General features: G+C 35.0%; 1 protein-coding gene across 1 annotated transcript in view; it reads left to right on the plus strand.

The window, feature by feature from the left end:
* Positions 1-13,594: 13,594 nt before the first annotated feature.
* Positions 13,595-18,434, plus strand: part of LOC108294653 (highly divergent homeobox) — a gene marked incomplete at its 5' end in the record, with an annotated part of 54,324 nt that continues 49,484 nt past the window's right edge. Inside the window, one exon of the mRNA XM_017516579.2 lies at positions 13,595-13,602. Coding sequence (XP_017372068.2) covers positions 13,595-13,602 — 8 coding nt within the window. The remainder of the gene's footprint in view (positions 13,603-18,434) is intronic.

The raw sequence follows: 18,434 nt of genomic DNA on the forward strand, positions 1-18,434 counted from the left end.
AAAAAAGAGATTATGAAAGGAAAGATCGTTTCTTTGCAAAGACAAATAAGATTGATAAACCATTATCTAGATTAACAAAGAAAAAAGAATATCTAAATAATTTCAATCAGAAATGACAAAAGTGACATTACAACTGATCCCACAGAAATATAAGATGCTCCAAGATTCCTAGGAACGACTCCATGCACACAAATTAGAAAATCTAGAGGAAATAGATTCCTGTAAACACATAATCTCCCACGATTGAATCAGGAAGACATTGAAATCTTGAATACACCAATAGCAACAAGCCTACCAATCAAAAAATATCCACAACTGAATTCTACCAGAGGTAGAATGCAGAACTGGTATCAATTATAGTAAAAGTATTACAAAAAAACAAGGAGTAGGGACTTCTCTTTAACTCAGTCCATGAAATTAGCATCACCCTAATATGAACATTTGCAGAGACACAATGAAGAAAAAAAGTTTAAGGCCACGATTTTTCATGAATACAGGTGCAAATGTCCACAAGAAAGTACTAGTAAATCAAATCCAGCAGCACATCCAAAAGTTAATTTATCACAGTCAAGTAGGCTTTATTTCTGAGATGCGAGGTTTGTTCAACATACATAAATCAATGAATGTGATAAAACATATGAAGAGAATTAAAAGCAACAAATATATAGTCATCTCAATATACACAGGGAAACTTTTCCATAAAATCCAAAATTATTCATGATAAAAACCTTCAGCATACTAGGTATTGAAGGAATATCCCTCAAAATAATAAGAGCAATCTATGACAAACCCACAGCCAACAAAATATTGAATGGGCAAAAGCTAGAACCATTCCCCTTGAGCACTGGAACAAGACAAGGATGCCCACAATCACCACTCCTATTTAACATAATAGTGGAAGTGCTAGCAACAGCCATCAAGCGGGGAAAAAACAGGCATTCAAATAGGAAAAGAACAAGTCAAATTATCTCTCTGTCGACGACATGGTTTTATACTTAGGAAACCTTAGAGACTCTTAAAAAAAAAGAAGGCTACTAGAACGGATAAACAATTTTAGTAAGGTTTCAGGATACAAAATTCATGTACAAAATTCAGTAGCATTTCTGTACACCAATAACATCCAGATGGAGAATCAAATCAAGAACACAGTCCCATTTACAATTGCAACAAAGAAAGTGAAATACCTAGGAATGCAGCTAACCAAGAAGGTGAAAGATGTCTGTAAGGAGAACTATAAAAAATTGCTGCAATAAATCAGAGATGACACAAATATATGGAAAAATAATCCATGCTCATGAATTGGAAAAATCAATATCATTAACCACATCACCGAAAGCAATTTATAGTCAGTGCTATTCCTGTGAAACTCTGAACATCGTTCTTCAAAGAATGAGAAAAAAGTATTTTAACTTTCATATGGAACCCAAACAAGCCTAAATAGACAAGGCAAACCTAAGCAAAAAGAACAAAGCTGGAGATATTACACTACATGATTTCAAACAATACTATAAGGCTACAGGAACCAGAACAACATAGCACTGGCACAAAAACTGACACGTAGACCAATGAAATAGAATAGAAAACTCAGAAATAAAGCCACACACCTATAATCACTTGATCTTTAACAAGACCAATGAAAACAAAAAATTGAGAAAGTACTCCATATTCAATAAATGACATTGAGGTAACTGGCTAGTCATTTGAAAAATAATGAAACTAGACCCTTATCTTTCTTTCACCATATATAAAAATTAACTCAAGATGTATTAAAGATTTAAATATAAGACTGAAAACTGCAACAATCTTACAGGAAAACCTAGGAAATACTCTTCTCCACATTAGCTTTGGTGAGGAATTTTTGGACAAGTCCCCAAAAGCAATTACAGAAAAAAAAAAGTAAAAGAAAAGTGAAACCTAATTAAACTAAATATATTCTGCACAGTTAAGGTAGCTATCAACAGAAGAAACAGACAACCCACAGAATGGGAAAAAAATAGTCACAAACTGTGCATACTACCAAGCCTGATATCTGGAATCTATAAAAAATTTAAACAAATCAACAAAAAAACCCAATCCCAATACAAAATGGGCCATGGACATGAAAAGAAGACATACAAGCAGCTAACAAAAACATGAAAAAATGCTCATCAATAATCATTGGAGAAATGCAAATCAAAACCACAATGAGATATAATCTCACATAACTCAGAACAGCTGTTATTAAAAAGCCAAAAATCACAGATGCAGGCAAGGTTGCACATAAAAGGGAAAGTTTATAAACTGTTGGTGGAAATATAAACTGGTTCAGCAACTGTAGAAAGCCCTTTGGAGAGTTCTCAAAGAACTAAGAGTTAAACTACCATTTGACCCAGCAGTTACATTGTGGGTTACATACCCAAAGGAAAATAAATTGCTCTACCAAAAAGACATATGCTCTCATGTTTACTGCAGCAATATTCACAATAGTAAAGACATGGAATCAAGCTAATGTCTATCAACAGTGGACTAGATAAAGAAAATGTCATACACATACACCATGGAATACTATGCAGCAATAAAAGAGAATAAAATAATGTCCTTTGCGGTAAGATGAATGAGGCTGGAGGCCATAACCTTAAGTTAATTAATGTAGAAACATAAAACAAAATAGTACTTCGAGGGCACATGGACATAATCATGGGAGCAATAGACACTTTCAGCAACTAGCAGGGAGAGAGGCGGTCAAAGGTTGAAAAAAAACTGCCTATTGAGTATTATGCTTACTAATGTGGTGTAATATACCCATGTAACAAACCTGTACGTGTATGTCCTATATCTAAAATAGAAGCTGAAATTTAAAAAAATCACAGGAACTACAAGGAAATGTAGCCATATGATCTTGATGACTTTTAAGATTTTTAGTACTTATTACTGAATGTAACCATGGAAATTCCATGAAATCACATTAATATAAAATGACAATAGACTTCAGCTAAGTTTTTTCGGTTTTATTTACTGAGTACAGTATACATACTACACATTATTTTGGAAAATGTTTATAAAGTTCTGGACTAGGTAAATATTTTTCCAGTTTCTATTTCCATTATCAATTGTAAAATCACATTTCAAAATTTATGTGAGATATTACAAAATTACCTAGGAATAGTCTTTTCTCTCTATGCCTGACAGAATTGTCATCATTCTTCAATATTCTTGTTAATTCTAAACATTTGCTAGGGTGTGACTGCCCTCCCAAAAGTTTTTCACCCTGTATTGGTGGTGGCATTATTATAAAGGTTGATTAGGAAGGCCAGAATTAAGAATAATGCTTTTTAAATATATTGTTCAAAGTTTCACATTGATCAAAAGCTAATTTGATTTTTAAAACTCTAAAGAATTTTTTATTTTTAATTTTTGAGGATGCATAGTAGATATATATATTATGGGGCACATGAGATGTTTTGATACAGGCATGCAATGTGAAATAAGCACATCATGGAAAATGGGATATCCATCTCCTCAAGTATCCAAACAGTACAATTACGCTCTTTTAGTTACTTTAAAATATACAATTAATTTATTTTGGATTACAGTCACCATGTTGTGCTATCAAGTATTATGTCTTACTCTTTCTTTCTGACTCTTTTTTGGTGCCATTAATTATTCCCACCTCCCCCCATGCCCTCCCCTATTCTTCTTAGCATCTGGTAACCACCATTCTACTCTCTATGTCCTTGAGTTCAATTGTTTTAATTAATTTATTTTTTAAGGCTTTATGGATTTTTTATTGCATTTTAAGTTTTGGGGTACATGTGAAAAACATGCAAGATTGTTGCATAGGTACACACATGGCAGTATGATTTGCTGCCTTCCTCCCCATCACCTATATCTGGCATTTCTCCCCATGCCATCTCTCCCCAACTCCCCACCCCCCACTGTCCCTCCCCTATTTTCCCCTGACAGACCCCAGTGTGTGATGCTCCCCTCCCTGTGCCCATGTGTTCTCATTGTTCAACACCCACCTATGAGTGAGAACATGCAGTGTTTGATTTTCTGTTCTTGTGTCAGTTTGCTGAGAATGATGGTTTCCACGTTCATCCATGTCCCTACAAAGGACATGAACTCATCGTTTTTGATGGCTGCATAATATTCTGTGGTGTATATGTGCCACATTTTTTATTTTTAGGTCCCACAAATAAGTGAGAACATGTGATATTTGTCTTTCGGTGCCTGACTTATTTCACTTGACATAATGACCTCCAGTTCTATCTATGTTCTTGCAAATGACTGAATCTACTCTTTTTATAGCTGACTGGTACTCCATTGTGTGTACATACTACATTTTCTTTATCCATTCATCTGTTGATGGACACTTAGATTCCTTCCAAATTTTGGCTGTTGTAAACTGCTACAAAAAACATGGGAGTGCAGATATCTTTTAGATATACTGATTTCCTTTCTTTTGAGAATATACCCAGCAGTGGGATTGCTGGATCTCTATTTTACTTTTATAACAATCCTCCAAACTCTTCTCCATAGTGGTTGTACTAATTTACATTCCCACCAACTGTGAACAATGTTTGCCTTTTCTCCACATCCTCACCAAAATTTGTTATTACTTATCTTTTGGATATAAGCCACTTTATGTAAGATGATGCCTCATGTAGTTTTTATTTGCATTTCTCTGAGGATCTGTGATATTGAGCACCTTTTCATATGTCTGCTTGCCATTTGTATGTCTTGTGAGAATTATCTATTCAAATTTTTTGCCCATTTTTTATTGAATTATTAGATTTTTTCCCTTATAAATTTGTTTGAGCTCCTTATATGTTCTGGTTATTAATCCCTTGTCAGATGGGCAATTCACAAATATTTGCTCCTTCTATGGGTTGTTTTTTTCATTTTACTTTATTATTACTATTATTATTATTATTTGTCATGCAGAAGGGTTTTAACTTGATGTGATCTCAGTTGTTCATTTTTTCCTTTGGTTGCCCATGCTTGTGGGTTACTATGCAAGAAATTTTTGCCCAGGCCAATTTCCTAAAGATTTTTTCCAGTATTTTACTGTAGTAGTTCAATAGTCTAAGGTTATAGACTAAATGTTTAAGCTATTTTTTTTGTATATGGCAAAGTATAAGAGTTTAGTTTTATTTTTCTGCATATGCATATCCAGTTTTCCCAGCACCATTTATTGTAGAGATATTTTCCCTAGTGTATGTTTTTGGCATCTTTATAGGAATGAGTTTACTGTAGGCATGTGGATTTGTTTCTGGGCTCTCTATTTTATTCTATTGGTCTATGTATCTATTTCTTATGCCAGATCATGCTGTTTTGGTTACTATAGCTCTGCAGTACAATTTGAAGGCAGATGATGTAATTCCACCAGTTTTGTTCTTTTTGCCTAGAATAGCTTTGGCTATTGTGGGTCTTTGTGGTTCTATATAAATGTTGGGATAGTTATTTTCTCTGTGAAGAATGTCCTCGGTATTTAGAGAGTGATTCCATTGAATCTGTAGATTGCTTTGGGGAGTATGGAAATTTTAACATTATTGATTGTTTCAATCCATGAACATGGACTTCTTCTCTATTTTGTTGTGTCCTCTTCAGTTTCTTTCATCAATGTTTTGTAGCTTTCATTACAGAGATCTTTCACTTCTTTGGTTAATTCCTACGTATTTAATTTTATTTGTGGCTATTATAAGTGGGATTCCTTTTTAACTTCTTATTCAGATTGTTCACTGTTGGCATATAGAAATGCTACTGATTTTTGTATGTTGATTTTGTATCCTGCAACTTCAATGAATTTATCAGTTCTAAATGTCTTGTGTGTAGTCTTTAAATTTTTCCAAATACAGGATCATATCATTTGCAAAGAAGGATAATTTGATGTCTTCCTTTCCTATGTTGATGCCATTTATTTTTTCTCTTCTCTTGTTGCTTTTCCAAGAACTTCCAGTAGTACATTAAATAACTGTGGTGAAAGTGGGCATCCTTGTTTTTTTGAAGATCCCTGAGAAAATGCTGTCATTTTTTCCCCATTCAGTGTGATACTAGCTGAGTGTCATATATGTCTTTTATTATGTTGAGGTATGTTTCTTCTATCCCTGGTTTTGTGATTTTTTTAATCATGAAGCAATGTTGAATTTTCTCAAGTGCTTTTTTAGCATTAATTGGCATAATCATAAAGCCTTTACCTTTCATTATGCTGGCATGATGTATCACATTGATTGATTTCTGTATGTTGAACCATGCTTGCATACCAAAAATAAATCTCACATGGTCATGATGAGTGATATTTCTAATATTTAGTTGAATTATCTTTGTTAGTTTTTTAATAAGGATTTTGACATCAATATTCATCAGAGATATTAACCTGCACTTTTCTTTGTTGTCGTTGTTGTGTCTTTATCTTGTTTTGGTATCAGCATAATACTGACTTCATAAAATGAATTTGGAAGCATTTTTCTCCTCCTCTATTTGTTGGAATAGTTTAAGTAGGATTGGTATTGGGTCTTTATTAAACGTTTACTAGAATTCAGCAATGAAATGACTGGGTCCTGGGCTTTTTTTTTTTAAATTATTATTATTATTGGGAGACTTTTTTAGTACAGAGCTTTGATCCCGTTACTCGTTATTGATCTGTTCAGGTTGTGGATATCTCTGTAATTTAATCTCTGCACATTTCTTCTAGATTTTTCAATTTGTTGGCATATAATTGTTCATTGTAGCCACTAGTGATCTTTTGAATTTCTGTAGTATGGGTTGTATTGTCTCCTTTCTCATTTCTGATTTATTTATTTGTATCTTCTCTCTTCTTTTTCTTTGTTAGTGTCTCTAGACATTTGTCAATGTTGCTTAAGTTTCCAAAAAATAAAACAACTCTTTGTTTCATTAATGTATTGTCTTCTTCATTTCAATTTATTTTTGGTATCATCTTTATTATTTATTTTCTTTTACTACTTTGGGGTTTGGGTTTCTATTGCATTTCTAGTTCTTTAAGATGCAATATTAGATTATATATTTGATGTTTTTTCTCTTTTTTGATGTAAGCGGTTACAGCTATAAACTTCCCTCTTAGTACCACTTTTTTGTATCCCTTTGCTTTTGATATGTTTTGTTTCCATTACTATTTGTTTCAAAAAGTTTTAAAGTTTTATATATATATATATATATATAGTTATAAATGTATATTATATATATATAAAGTTATAAATATATATAAATCTATATATATTTAAAATTGTTACATCCTGTTGCTAAATTGACCCCTTTATCATTATATAGTGACCTTCTTTGTTTCTTCTTACAGTTTTTGTCTTGAAATTTACTTTGTCTGATATAAGTATAGCAACTTCTATGCTTTTTTGGTTTCCATTGGTATGAAACATCTTTTTCCATCTCTTTATTTTCAGTCTATGTGTGTCTTTATAGGAGAAGTTTGTTTCTTGTAGACAATAGATTAATGAAATACATCTTGCTTTTTTATCCATTCAGTCATCTATGTCTTTTTATTGGAGAGTTTAGTCCATTTATATTCAGTGGTATTGTCAATAAATAAGGACTTACACCTACCTTTCTGTTATTTGTTTTCTGATGGTTTTGTGGTCTTCTCTTCCTTCTTCCTTTTATTCCTTTCTTCCTGTAGAGAAAGTGATTTTTGTCTGGTAAGATGATTTTGTTTCTTGCTTTTTATATTCTGTATATCTATTGTATGCTTTTTTGGTTTGAGGTTACCATGAGGCTTGCAACTGCCTTGTAACCCATTATTTTAACCTTATAGCAATGTAACACTATCTGCATAAACAAACAAGCAAAAGAAACTCTGTACCTTATGTTTGTTCTCTTGCTTTTTAACTTTTGGTTTCTAATTATATTTTATTGTACTGTCTATTATATTCAAAAGGTTTCGTAGTTATTATTTTTGATGGATTTATCATGTAGTCTTTCTACTTAGGAAAAAGGTAGTTTATACATCACAGTTATGGTGTTAAAATATTCTGTATTTTTCTGTGTACTTACTATTATCTATGAGTTGTGTACCTTCAGGTGATTACTTATTGCTCATTTATATTCTCTCCTTTCTAATTGAAGTACTCCCTTTAACATTTCTTTCAGAACAGGTCTGCTGTTGAAACTCTCAGCTTTGTTTGTCTGGCAATGTCTTTATTTCTTTATGTTTGGAGGGAGTTTTCACTGGATATACAGTTATAAGTTGTAAGTGATTTTTTTTTCTTCAACACTTTAAATGTGTCATGCCACTCTCTCCTGGACTGTAAGGTTTCCACTGAAAAGTCTGCTGCCAGATCCACTGGAGCTTCATTTTTACTTGTTTCTTTTTTCTCACTGCTCTTGGGATCGTTTATTTATAATCTATGTTTGGGCATTTGATTAGCAAATGTCTTAAGGTAGTCTCTTCTTTGTGTTAAATCTGGTTGATGATATATAATCTTAGTTGAACTTGGATATTGACATCATTCTCTAGGCTTGGGAGTTCTCTGATATTATCCCTTTGAATAACTTTTATATCCCCATGTCTTTCTCTACTCTCTCTTTGAAGCCAATAACTCTTAGATTTACCCTTTTGAGTCTATTTTCTAGATCCTCTACTTATGCTTCACTGTTTCTTATTCTTTTACCCTTTGTTCCTCTGACTGTGTATTATTAAATAACATGTCCTCAAGCTCACAAATTCTTTGTTCTGCTTGATCCGTTCTGCTGTTAAAGAACTCCGATGCATTCTTTGCTATGTCGATGGCATTTTCAGCTCTGGAATTCCTGCTTGATTCATCTTAATTATTTCAATATCTTTGTTAAATTTATCTGATAGGATTCTGGATTCCTTCTCTGTATTAGCTTGAATTTCTTTGCGTTTCCCCAACACAGCTACTTTCCATTCTCTGTTTGAAAGGTAAGATATCTCTGCTTCTCCAGGATTAGTTCCTTGTGTCTTATTTTGTTCATTTGGTGAGTTCATGTTTTCCTGGATAGTTTTCATGCTGGTGCATATTCTTTGGTGTCTGGACATTGAAGAGTTGGGTATTTATTATAGTCTTCACTGTCTGTGCTTAGTTGTGTCCATCCTTTTTGGGAAGGTGTTCCAGATATTTGAAAGGATTTGGGTGTTGTAATCTAAGCTCTATCTGCCTTGGTGGCACTCCAAGATCAGTAATGCTGTGATTCTTGCAGATCCAGAGTCGTACTGCCTTCATGGTCTTGACAATGTCTGGGATAATTCTCTGGATTACCAGACAGAGACTTACTATCTCCCTGTTCTCCCAAACAAACAAAGTCAGTCTTTCTCTTTCTGAGTACCTAAATCTGGGAGTGTAGTGACAGAAACACTCCTGTGGCTACCATCACTATAACTTCATTGGGTCAGACCTGAAGCCAGCACAACATGTGGTCTCATCCAAGGCCTGCTGTAACCACTCCATGGCTACCGACTGTGTTTGCTCTAGGCCCTGGGACTCAACAATCAGCAGGTGGCAAAGCCAGCCAAGCTTGTGTCCTTCCCTTCAGGGCAGGGAGATTCCCTATACCACAGGTAGGTCCAGAGGTGCCATCCAGAAGTCTGGGACTAGAGTCAATAACTTTAGAAGTCTACCTGTGGTTCTATTGTACCGTGTCAATAGTGCAATAGAACTACAAGATGCAACCCTTCCCACTTTTCCCTACCCTTGTCAAAGGCAAAAGAGCCTCATCCTCTCATCCTGTAGCCCTCACCACCACAGGCAATGAAGCTACTGCCAGACTACTGCCGATGTTCCCTTAGGACCCACAGACTCTTAAGTCAGTTTGTGGTGAATGCTGCCTGGTCTGAGACTCAACTTTCAGGGAATTGGGCTCTCCTCTGGTTCAGGGAAGGTCCAGAAATGTCATTCCAAGAGTCAAGTCTTGGAATAGGGGACCTCAAGAGTCCTCTTTGTGTTCTACCCAATTGTGGCCATGCCGGTACTTAACATGCAAGACAAAGTTCCCTTTACTTTTTACTCTGCTTTTCTCAAGCAGAAGGAGCTTCACCCTATAGTTCCCACAGCTGGTCATGTGCTGAGTCTCACCTGAAGCCAGAAAGTCTCAGAGACTCACCCAAGCCTTTTGATGTAGTACCTGGACATTGCTGCCAGTTATTAAGGGCCTAAGGGCTCTTCAATTAGTAGGTCATGAATGCTTCCAGCACTAGATCCTTTTCTTCAAGGCAACAGGTCCCTTCTGGCCCAGGGTGTGTCTACAAATGTCTGGAAGGTAGGGCCTAACAGGCAATCTCCAGTTGTTAAATTTGTGTCCTTTTGGGGGGATGATCAGCCGAGTCTTCTATTGTGCCATCTTGTTCTACCTCCTAAGCCAAAACTTATTTTTCTTGTTTAAGAAAAAGTTTTAAGTGTTTCAAATGCACTTTTCAATTTGTCTTTTTAAATATCTGCATTCTTTTATCACAATTTTCAATGTGCCAAGATTCTGAACTAAATGTCTGCCTACCCACATTCCCTACCAGATTCTTGTGTTTCTAAACATGGATAGAAGCCTACTTGGGGCAATGTTTTCTATTAAAAGTGCTCATTTTCAAAATAGCTCTGTTCTTCATTCATTCACACATGAGTAAGTTAGGCATACCCTGTTTGCTAAGTCATGACTTTTCCCTAAACTATGTCTTATTCTTTGGAAAATACCTATGTGTTTTGTTGTTTTATTTTAATCTATTCTCAAAACATTAGCTTTTATGAATTAACCCACAAGTTATTAAAAATGGCATATTTTAATGCAAAGAAAATAGGTCTATATTTAGAAAATTTAATGACATGGATTATCTTATACTATCAATTTAAAACTATGAATATTTTATATATGTTGTAAAAGTAATTATAATTTTTTTAGCACCTGGGGGGACTTAGGGGTAGAGGTGGAGATGGCAGGATAATTTCCTGCTATATAAACATTTTATTAATTTAAACTGCCTTGTCTCTCAACTGCTGTAAATCAAGTTCTGAATTTTTGTGATCATATTTGTTCTATACACATTGCAGAAGCTTTCCCACTCACATATAAGACCACAGCCAAATCATACCTATCATAAATCTCTGGGAGTTTACAATTTACAAGAACAACTTTTGTTTTTAATTCTTTGTCGTACTTTAATTCAGTAAGATTAAAGTGTTTTTAAAAACTGTAAGAACAAACAAGAACATATACAATGCAATGAGATTAAATGAAAGAATTTAAAATGCAAAAGTCTGCCAGGTGTAAAACTTACATTACAGAATCATTGGTTAAACATCACTTTTAGTGAAAGCAAATGTAAACTTGCTGTGTAGTTATGTACCACATACCCAGTAGATACTCAAAAATATTAAATGACCAACTGACAAAAAGATTCTATGTAGTGAAAGATTTACCACTGATTTTTCTTTTAAAGATTATGCAAAAAATTATTTTAGTCATGTCTTAAAATTCTATATAAAATATGGATAACTTGACATCTATACATGATGCCAAAAAATGTACTTAATATTTTAAAATGTAACAGCATTTTTTGATGTTGGCTTAAGATTGTGAGAGCTATGTAAGAAAAATTATGCAAGTTTTCCTTAGTGATGAACTACCTAGTTTATTACTATGGCTACCCTCTTTTTCTAAAATTCTTTGACTCCCACTTCTTTCTGTCTCAACAGCTGCTGTACTGTCTTATTATATCTGGCCATTTGAAGACATCTACAGATTTATTTTATTGTATCAACAAGATAATTCTTGCAAATTACATTTTGTTGTGGTTTCCTTGTTTTGATTTATTTTTTAACTAAACTCTTTCTAATTTTGTCATCACTAAACAATGGAGACATATAACTGGCGCCCAATCACTGTAGGAAGTTAACAGTAGATAGGGTGAAAGTGGGCAGCCAACCAGGTGCCATATTGCAGGAGCTTGCAGCAGATTGCTGTTCAACTCTAGGACTTTGCTGTAGGGTACTGGGCCCCCACATTTTATTTTATTTTATTTCATTTCATTTCATAACAAATAATTCTCCTCAGAGAGCACATAGAAATAGGCAATAAGCACCAAATGTGAACCTGAGATACTTTGAATGGTGATATAATGATACCAGTGAGGCAGCAAATCAGACCTTTTCCACATACTAGCTGTCATGTGAGTGACACCTCTGTTCCATGGGGGTTGTGACTCCCTGTTTTAAATATGTGTAAATGTATAATATCTAAAGAATAAAACAATAGCCAGCATGAAATGCCCTTCACAAAGAAGCTGGAGCAAAATCCAAGCATGCTCAGCTACTGCTGCTCTTTCTAAAAGAGCATTTTACTCTCACACATACCTGTGATTCTCTTGATAAGTTAGTCTCCCCGAAACAGCACCTGCACTTCCTTCTCATTTAGGTTACAGGTGGGTATATGTGGGGCAGGTTTCAGAAGAAGACTGATGTTTACTAGGTTCCTATGAATATGAACCTGTTTACTTTACATGTGTTTTCTCATTTAATCTTTGTAGCAATCCTATGAGATAGGTGGTATTATGCCCATTTTACCATAGTGAAACTAAGCTTCAGAGAGAGGTTGAGTCACTTGTTCACACTAGGAAGGGACAGAACTGAGATTCAAATACAAGATTTTCTGGATTCCCACTGTTTTGCACTGAGGAGAAAAATTTCAGCTTCCTACTTGTTACCAATTCTAAGCCCTTACTATGTGATCATTATAATAAAAATCTATGCTATTTCTCACTTTAAATTTTTATTACTGGAGAGTAGAAGTGTTGTACGTATCTGTTGAAATGATGGACCTCATATGTGATATTTAGGTTTTTTTTTTTTTGGCCAAGTTTGCTCTTATATGCAGAGGCTTATCAACAATTATTCTATTTTATATTGAAGATACTGCCTGTTAGGTTTAGAGTAAAAATAACTTACTCAATTCTGTCCAAAGAAGATTAGTTAATTTTTCCAGGGACTTTCTTAAGAAGTCTAGTTATCTTCATTCAATGCTTTTAAGCTTATCTATGATAGTAGGGGGTTTTGTTTCACTTCTCCTTATCAGTAGAAATTTTCTATTTGTATGACATTTCCCTAGCAAAGCATTGTGATTGACACTGCTTGTATGACAAGTACAATGTTAGCTGAGGGATGTCAGTTGAAACTTCAGAATTCACTGTTGTTCTTTTTAAATAAATAAACTGACAATGACAGCACTTTCTCACAGATGGTATATTTGAAAGGAGTGGGTCAGGGATTTGGTTGCCAGAACTCCAGAGACTGAAAGCAAAAGGTTACTCCTGCCCAGTCCCCTATTCTGTAAAATTGAAGGAAGTTCATTTCAAAAACAAATTAAAGTTTTGTGATGAGAAATGGTTTATATTAGTCAGGGATCTCCAGACAAACAGAGTGCATAGATGGAATGGAGATAAAGAATTGTCTCACACAATTGTGAAGGCAGAGGTCTCAAGATCCTCAGTCTGAAAGCTGGAGACCAAGGAAAGATGACGTGTGGTATTAGTCTCAGTCCAAAGGCCTGAGAACCAAGAAAGCCAATTCCAGTAAATTTCATCCCAAATCCAGCAGCCTCAAGACCCAAGAAGAGCTGATGTTTCAGTCTGAGTCCAAAGGCTAGAAAAGACCAGTGTCTCAGCTTAACAATCATGCAAGAGGAATTCCCTCATACTCAGGCTTTTTGTTCATTCAGGTCTTCAATTAAATAGATGAGGCTCATTCACATTAGGAGGGGCAATCTACTTAAGTCAATCTACTGATTTATATGTTAATCTAATTCAGAAACATCTTCACAGACACACCCAGAATAATGTATGACCAAATGTCTGGGCTCCCCTTAGCCCAGTCAAATTGAAAGATTACATTAACGACCACAAAGATATATTTTAGAAAGTCAAGGATCAGAAACTATCAGAATATAAAAGATAACTCTCTTATTGAAGGGTGTTAATATCAGGAATATATTTTTACAATTCCTACAACTCAACAACAAAAACAACCCATTTAAACCATGGGAAAATAATCTGAATGGGAACTTCTCCAAAGAATATATACAAGTAGCCAACAAGCATATAAAAAGATGTTCAACATCACTAATCTTAGGGAAATGCAAATCAAACACTCAAAGAGATGTCACCTCACACCAGTTAGGATATCTACTGTCAGAACACACACATGCACACACACACATACACATGCACAGAAAATGGCAAGGGTTAGTGAGGAGACAGAGAAATTAAAACCTCTGTGCACTGTTAGTGGGAATGTGAGACAGTATATCTGCTGGGGAAAACAGTATGGAGGTTTCTCAAAAAGTGAGAAATAGAATTACCATATGATCCAAGAATTCCACTTCTGGGTATATATCCCAAAGAAGTAAAAACTGGATTTTAAAAAGAAATTTGTATGCCTATATTCATAGCATTATTCTCAACAGCCAAAAGATGGAAACAATCTAGATATTCACCAATGAATGAATGCATGAACAAAAATTTGGCACATGCATACCATGAAATATTATTCATCTTACAAAGGAAGGAAATTCTGACACATGCTGTGACATAGATGAACTTTGAAGACATTATGCTAAATGAAATAAGCCAGTTACATAAACACAAATATTTTATTATTTTATTTATATGAGCTATCTAGAGTAGTTAAACTCAAGATGGTATAATAGAATGGTCATTGCTTGGGGTAGCAGGAGGGGAAATGGGTAGTTTAATGCAGGGGCTCCCACCCTATGGGCCATGGACTGGTACAGGTCCACACAGCAGGAGGTGAACAGCAGGCAAATGAGCATTAATGCCTGAGGTCTGCCTCCTTTCAGATTCGTGATGGCACTCGATTATCATAGGAGTGGGAACCCTAATTGAACTGTGCATGCAAGGGCTCTAAGTTGTGCACTCCTTATGAGCATCTAATTAATGCCTGCTAACGTGAGGTAAAACAGTTTCATCCTGAAACCATCCTCCCCTACCCAATACCACCCTCATCCATGAAAAAATTGTCTTCCATGAAATTGGTTTCTGGTGCCAAAAAGGTTGGGGAATGCTAGTTTAATGGATATGAAAAAGTTATAGAGATTGGTGGCACAACAGAGTAACTATATTTAACATTACTGAAGTGTACACTGAAAAGCGTTTATAATGGCAAATGTTACTTACGCTTTACCACAATTTGAAAAATACATCAGTCAAATTAATTTTTTTTCTCAGAACAAGTCACATAAGAGGACTACTTTTGAGGACATGATAATCCACCTCATATAGTTAACAAGCCAAAGAGAGAAACAGTGTTAATAAATAAATTCAGTGAAACAATATATGGGGCATAGTATTTTCTAAAAATCATATACACAATTTAAAATAGTAAAACATTGCTAATAATAAAAATGTATGCAGTGTGATTAAAATATCATTATGTAAAAAAGATAACACTTTAACATATGTTTACTAGTACAGTTCTGGTCACTAGGAGTATAGAAATTTTAAAAATGAAGAAGAAAGCCATGATTCTTTAAATGAGCATTTAACATAAAAATAAATGCATATGTTCAATAAGCATATAAAATGATTAATTCTCCTTATGCTTCAAGAAAACAAAATAATAAGCTATGTTTTCACTAAATTGGCAAAAATTACATAGTAGAATAAAACTTAGCATTTATAAAGTTAGAGGAAAAAAAGGACTATCATGCATTTCTGCTGTCATTGAAAGGCAGCTTGAAAATATTAAAAAAAAATTTATTATGCTTTAAGTTCTAGGGTATATGTGCTGAACATGCTGGTTTATTGCATAGGTATACATGTGTCCTGGTGGTTACATTCACCCATAGCCCACCATCTACATTAGGTATTTCTCCTAATGCCATCTCTCCCCTAGTACCCCACACCCCAAAATACCCCGATGTGTGATGTTCCCCTCCCTGTGTCTTTGTGTTCTCATTGTTCAACACCTACTTATGAGTGAAAACATCCAGTGTTTCATTTTCTGTTCTTGTGTTAGTTTACTGAGAATGATGGTTTCCAGCTTCATCCATGTCCCTGAAAAGGGCATGAACTCATCCTTTTTTTATAGCTGCTTAGTATTCCATGGTGAATATGTGCCACATTTTCTTTATCCAGTCTATCATTGATGGGCAATTGGTTTGGTTCTAAGTCTTTGCTATTGTGAAGAGTGCTGCAACAAGCCTATGTGTTCATGTGTCTTTATAGTAGAATGATTTATAATTCTTTGGATATATACCCAGTAATGGGATTGCTGGGTCAAATGGTATTTCTGACTCTACATTCTTGAGGAATCACCACACTGTCTTCCATAATGGTTGAACTAATTTACACTCCCACCAACAGTGTAAAAGCGTTCCTATTTCTCCATATCCTCTCCAGCATCTGTTGTTTCCTGACTACTTTTTAATAGTCACCATTCTAACTAGCCTGAGATGGTATCTCAATGTGATTTTGATTTGCATTTCTCTAATGACCAGTGATGATGAGTTTTTTTTTTTTTTTTCACATTTGTTGGTCGCATTAATGTCTTCTTTTGAAAAGTGTCTGCTTGTATCCTTTGCCCACTTTTTAATGGAGTTGTTTGTTTTTTTCTTGTAAATTTGTTTAAGCTCCTTGTAGATTGTGGATATTAGCCCTTTTTCAGATGGATAGATTGCAAAAATTTTCCTCCATTCTGTAGGTTACCTATTCACTCTGATGATACTTTCTTTTGTTTTGCAGAACCCCTTTAGTTTAATTAGATCCCATTTGTCAATTGTGTCTTTTGTTCCCACTGCTTTTGGTGTTTTAGTCATGATGTCTTTGCCCATGTCTATGTCACGAATGGTATTGCCTAGGTTTTCTTCCAGGGTTTTTATGGTTTTAGGTCTTACATTTAAGTCTTTAATCCATCTTCAGTTACTTTTTGTGTAAAGTGTGAGGAAGGAGTCCAGTTTCAGTTTTCTGCGTATTGCTAGTCAGTTTTCCCAACACCATTTATTGAATGAGGGATTCTTTCCCTATTGCTTTTTTTTGTCAGGTTTGTCAAAAATCAGATGATTGTAAATGTGTGCCATTATTTCTGGGGCCTCTGTTCCATTCCATTGGTCTATATCTCCGTTTTGGTACCAGTACCATGCTGTTTTGTTGACTGTAGCCTTGTAGTATAGTTTGAAGTCAGGTAGCATGATGCCTCCAGCTTTGTTCCTTTCGGTTAGGATTGTCTTGGCTACATGGGCTATTTTTTGGTTCCATATGAAGTTTAAAGTAGTTTTTTCTAATTCTGTGAAGAAAGTCAATGGTAGCTTGATGGGGATAGCATTGAATTTATAAATTACTTTGGGCAGTATGGCCATTTTCACGATACTGATTCTTCCTATCCATGAGCATGGAATTCTTTTCTATTTGTTTGTGTCCTCTCTTATTTTCTTAAGCAGTGGTTTGTAGTTCTCCTTGAAGACGTCCTTCACATCCCTTTTAAGTTGTATTCCTAGGTATTTTATTCTCTTTGTCATAATTGTGAATGGGAGTTCACTCATGATTTGGCTCTCTGTTTGTCTATTATTGGTGTATAAGAATGCTTGTGATTTCTGCACCTTGATTTTGTATCATGAGACTTTCCTGAAGTTACTTATCAGCTTAAGGAGATTTTGGGCTGAGATGACAGGGTCTTCTAAATATACAGTCATGTCATCTGCAAACAGAGACAATTTGACTTCCTGTCTTCCTATTTGAATACGCTTTATTTCTTTCTCTTGCCTGATTGCCCTGGCTGGAACTTCCAATACTATGTTGAATAGGAGTGGTGAGAGAGGGCATCCTTGTCTTGTGCCAGTTTTCAATGGAAATGCTTCCAGCTTTTGCCCATTTAGTATGATATTGGCTGGGGGTTTGTCATAAATAGGTTTTATTATTTTGATATACATTCCTTCAATACCTAGTTTATTAATTTAAATGCACATACCCTTTGGCTCACTAATCACACTGTGGTATAAGGCCTAAAATTAAGGCCCCATATTAAGCACATATTAGCTTCTTGGGAAAACCGGGAGATCCTTAAATGGGCCTCCACATTGTTTTCCTGCAGATGAAATATGCTATTCAAATAGTTCTTCATAGAATGGGCACCAAACTCAATCTGTTTATGCCTTGGTTCCTCAGTTCCCTGCCAGTCCACAGAATAATTCAAAGAAGCCAATCACATCCTCCTTTTGGAACCAGGAGTTACACTACATTCTTGTTACTACAGGTTTGCTTCCCACAGCCCCTGCTTGGTTACTCTATTCCTAAGCATAGCCCCATGTGGTTCTGCATGGCATAAAATGTCCTCAGCTTGTGAGCATATATGACTAATACACTATTGTTGATATCGTATCTAGTGTTGGGAGTCAGTGTTTTGGCCATCCCTATGACTTCAGGGCAAAAATCCCTTCCTCACCAATGAGAAGAAGAGAAGGTGATCAAAACATAC

Source organism: Cebus imitator, unplaced genomic scaffold (assembly GCF_001604975.1).
Source record: "Cebus imitator isolate Cc_AM_T3 unplaced genomic scaffold, Cebus_imitator-1.0 Scaffold595, whole genome shotgun sequence".
Taxonomy (NCBI): domain Eukaryota; kingdom Metazoa; phylum Chordata; class Mammalia; order Primates; family Cebidae; genus Cebus; species Cebus imitator.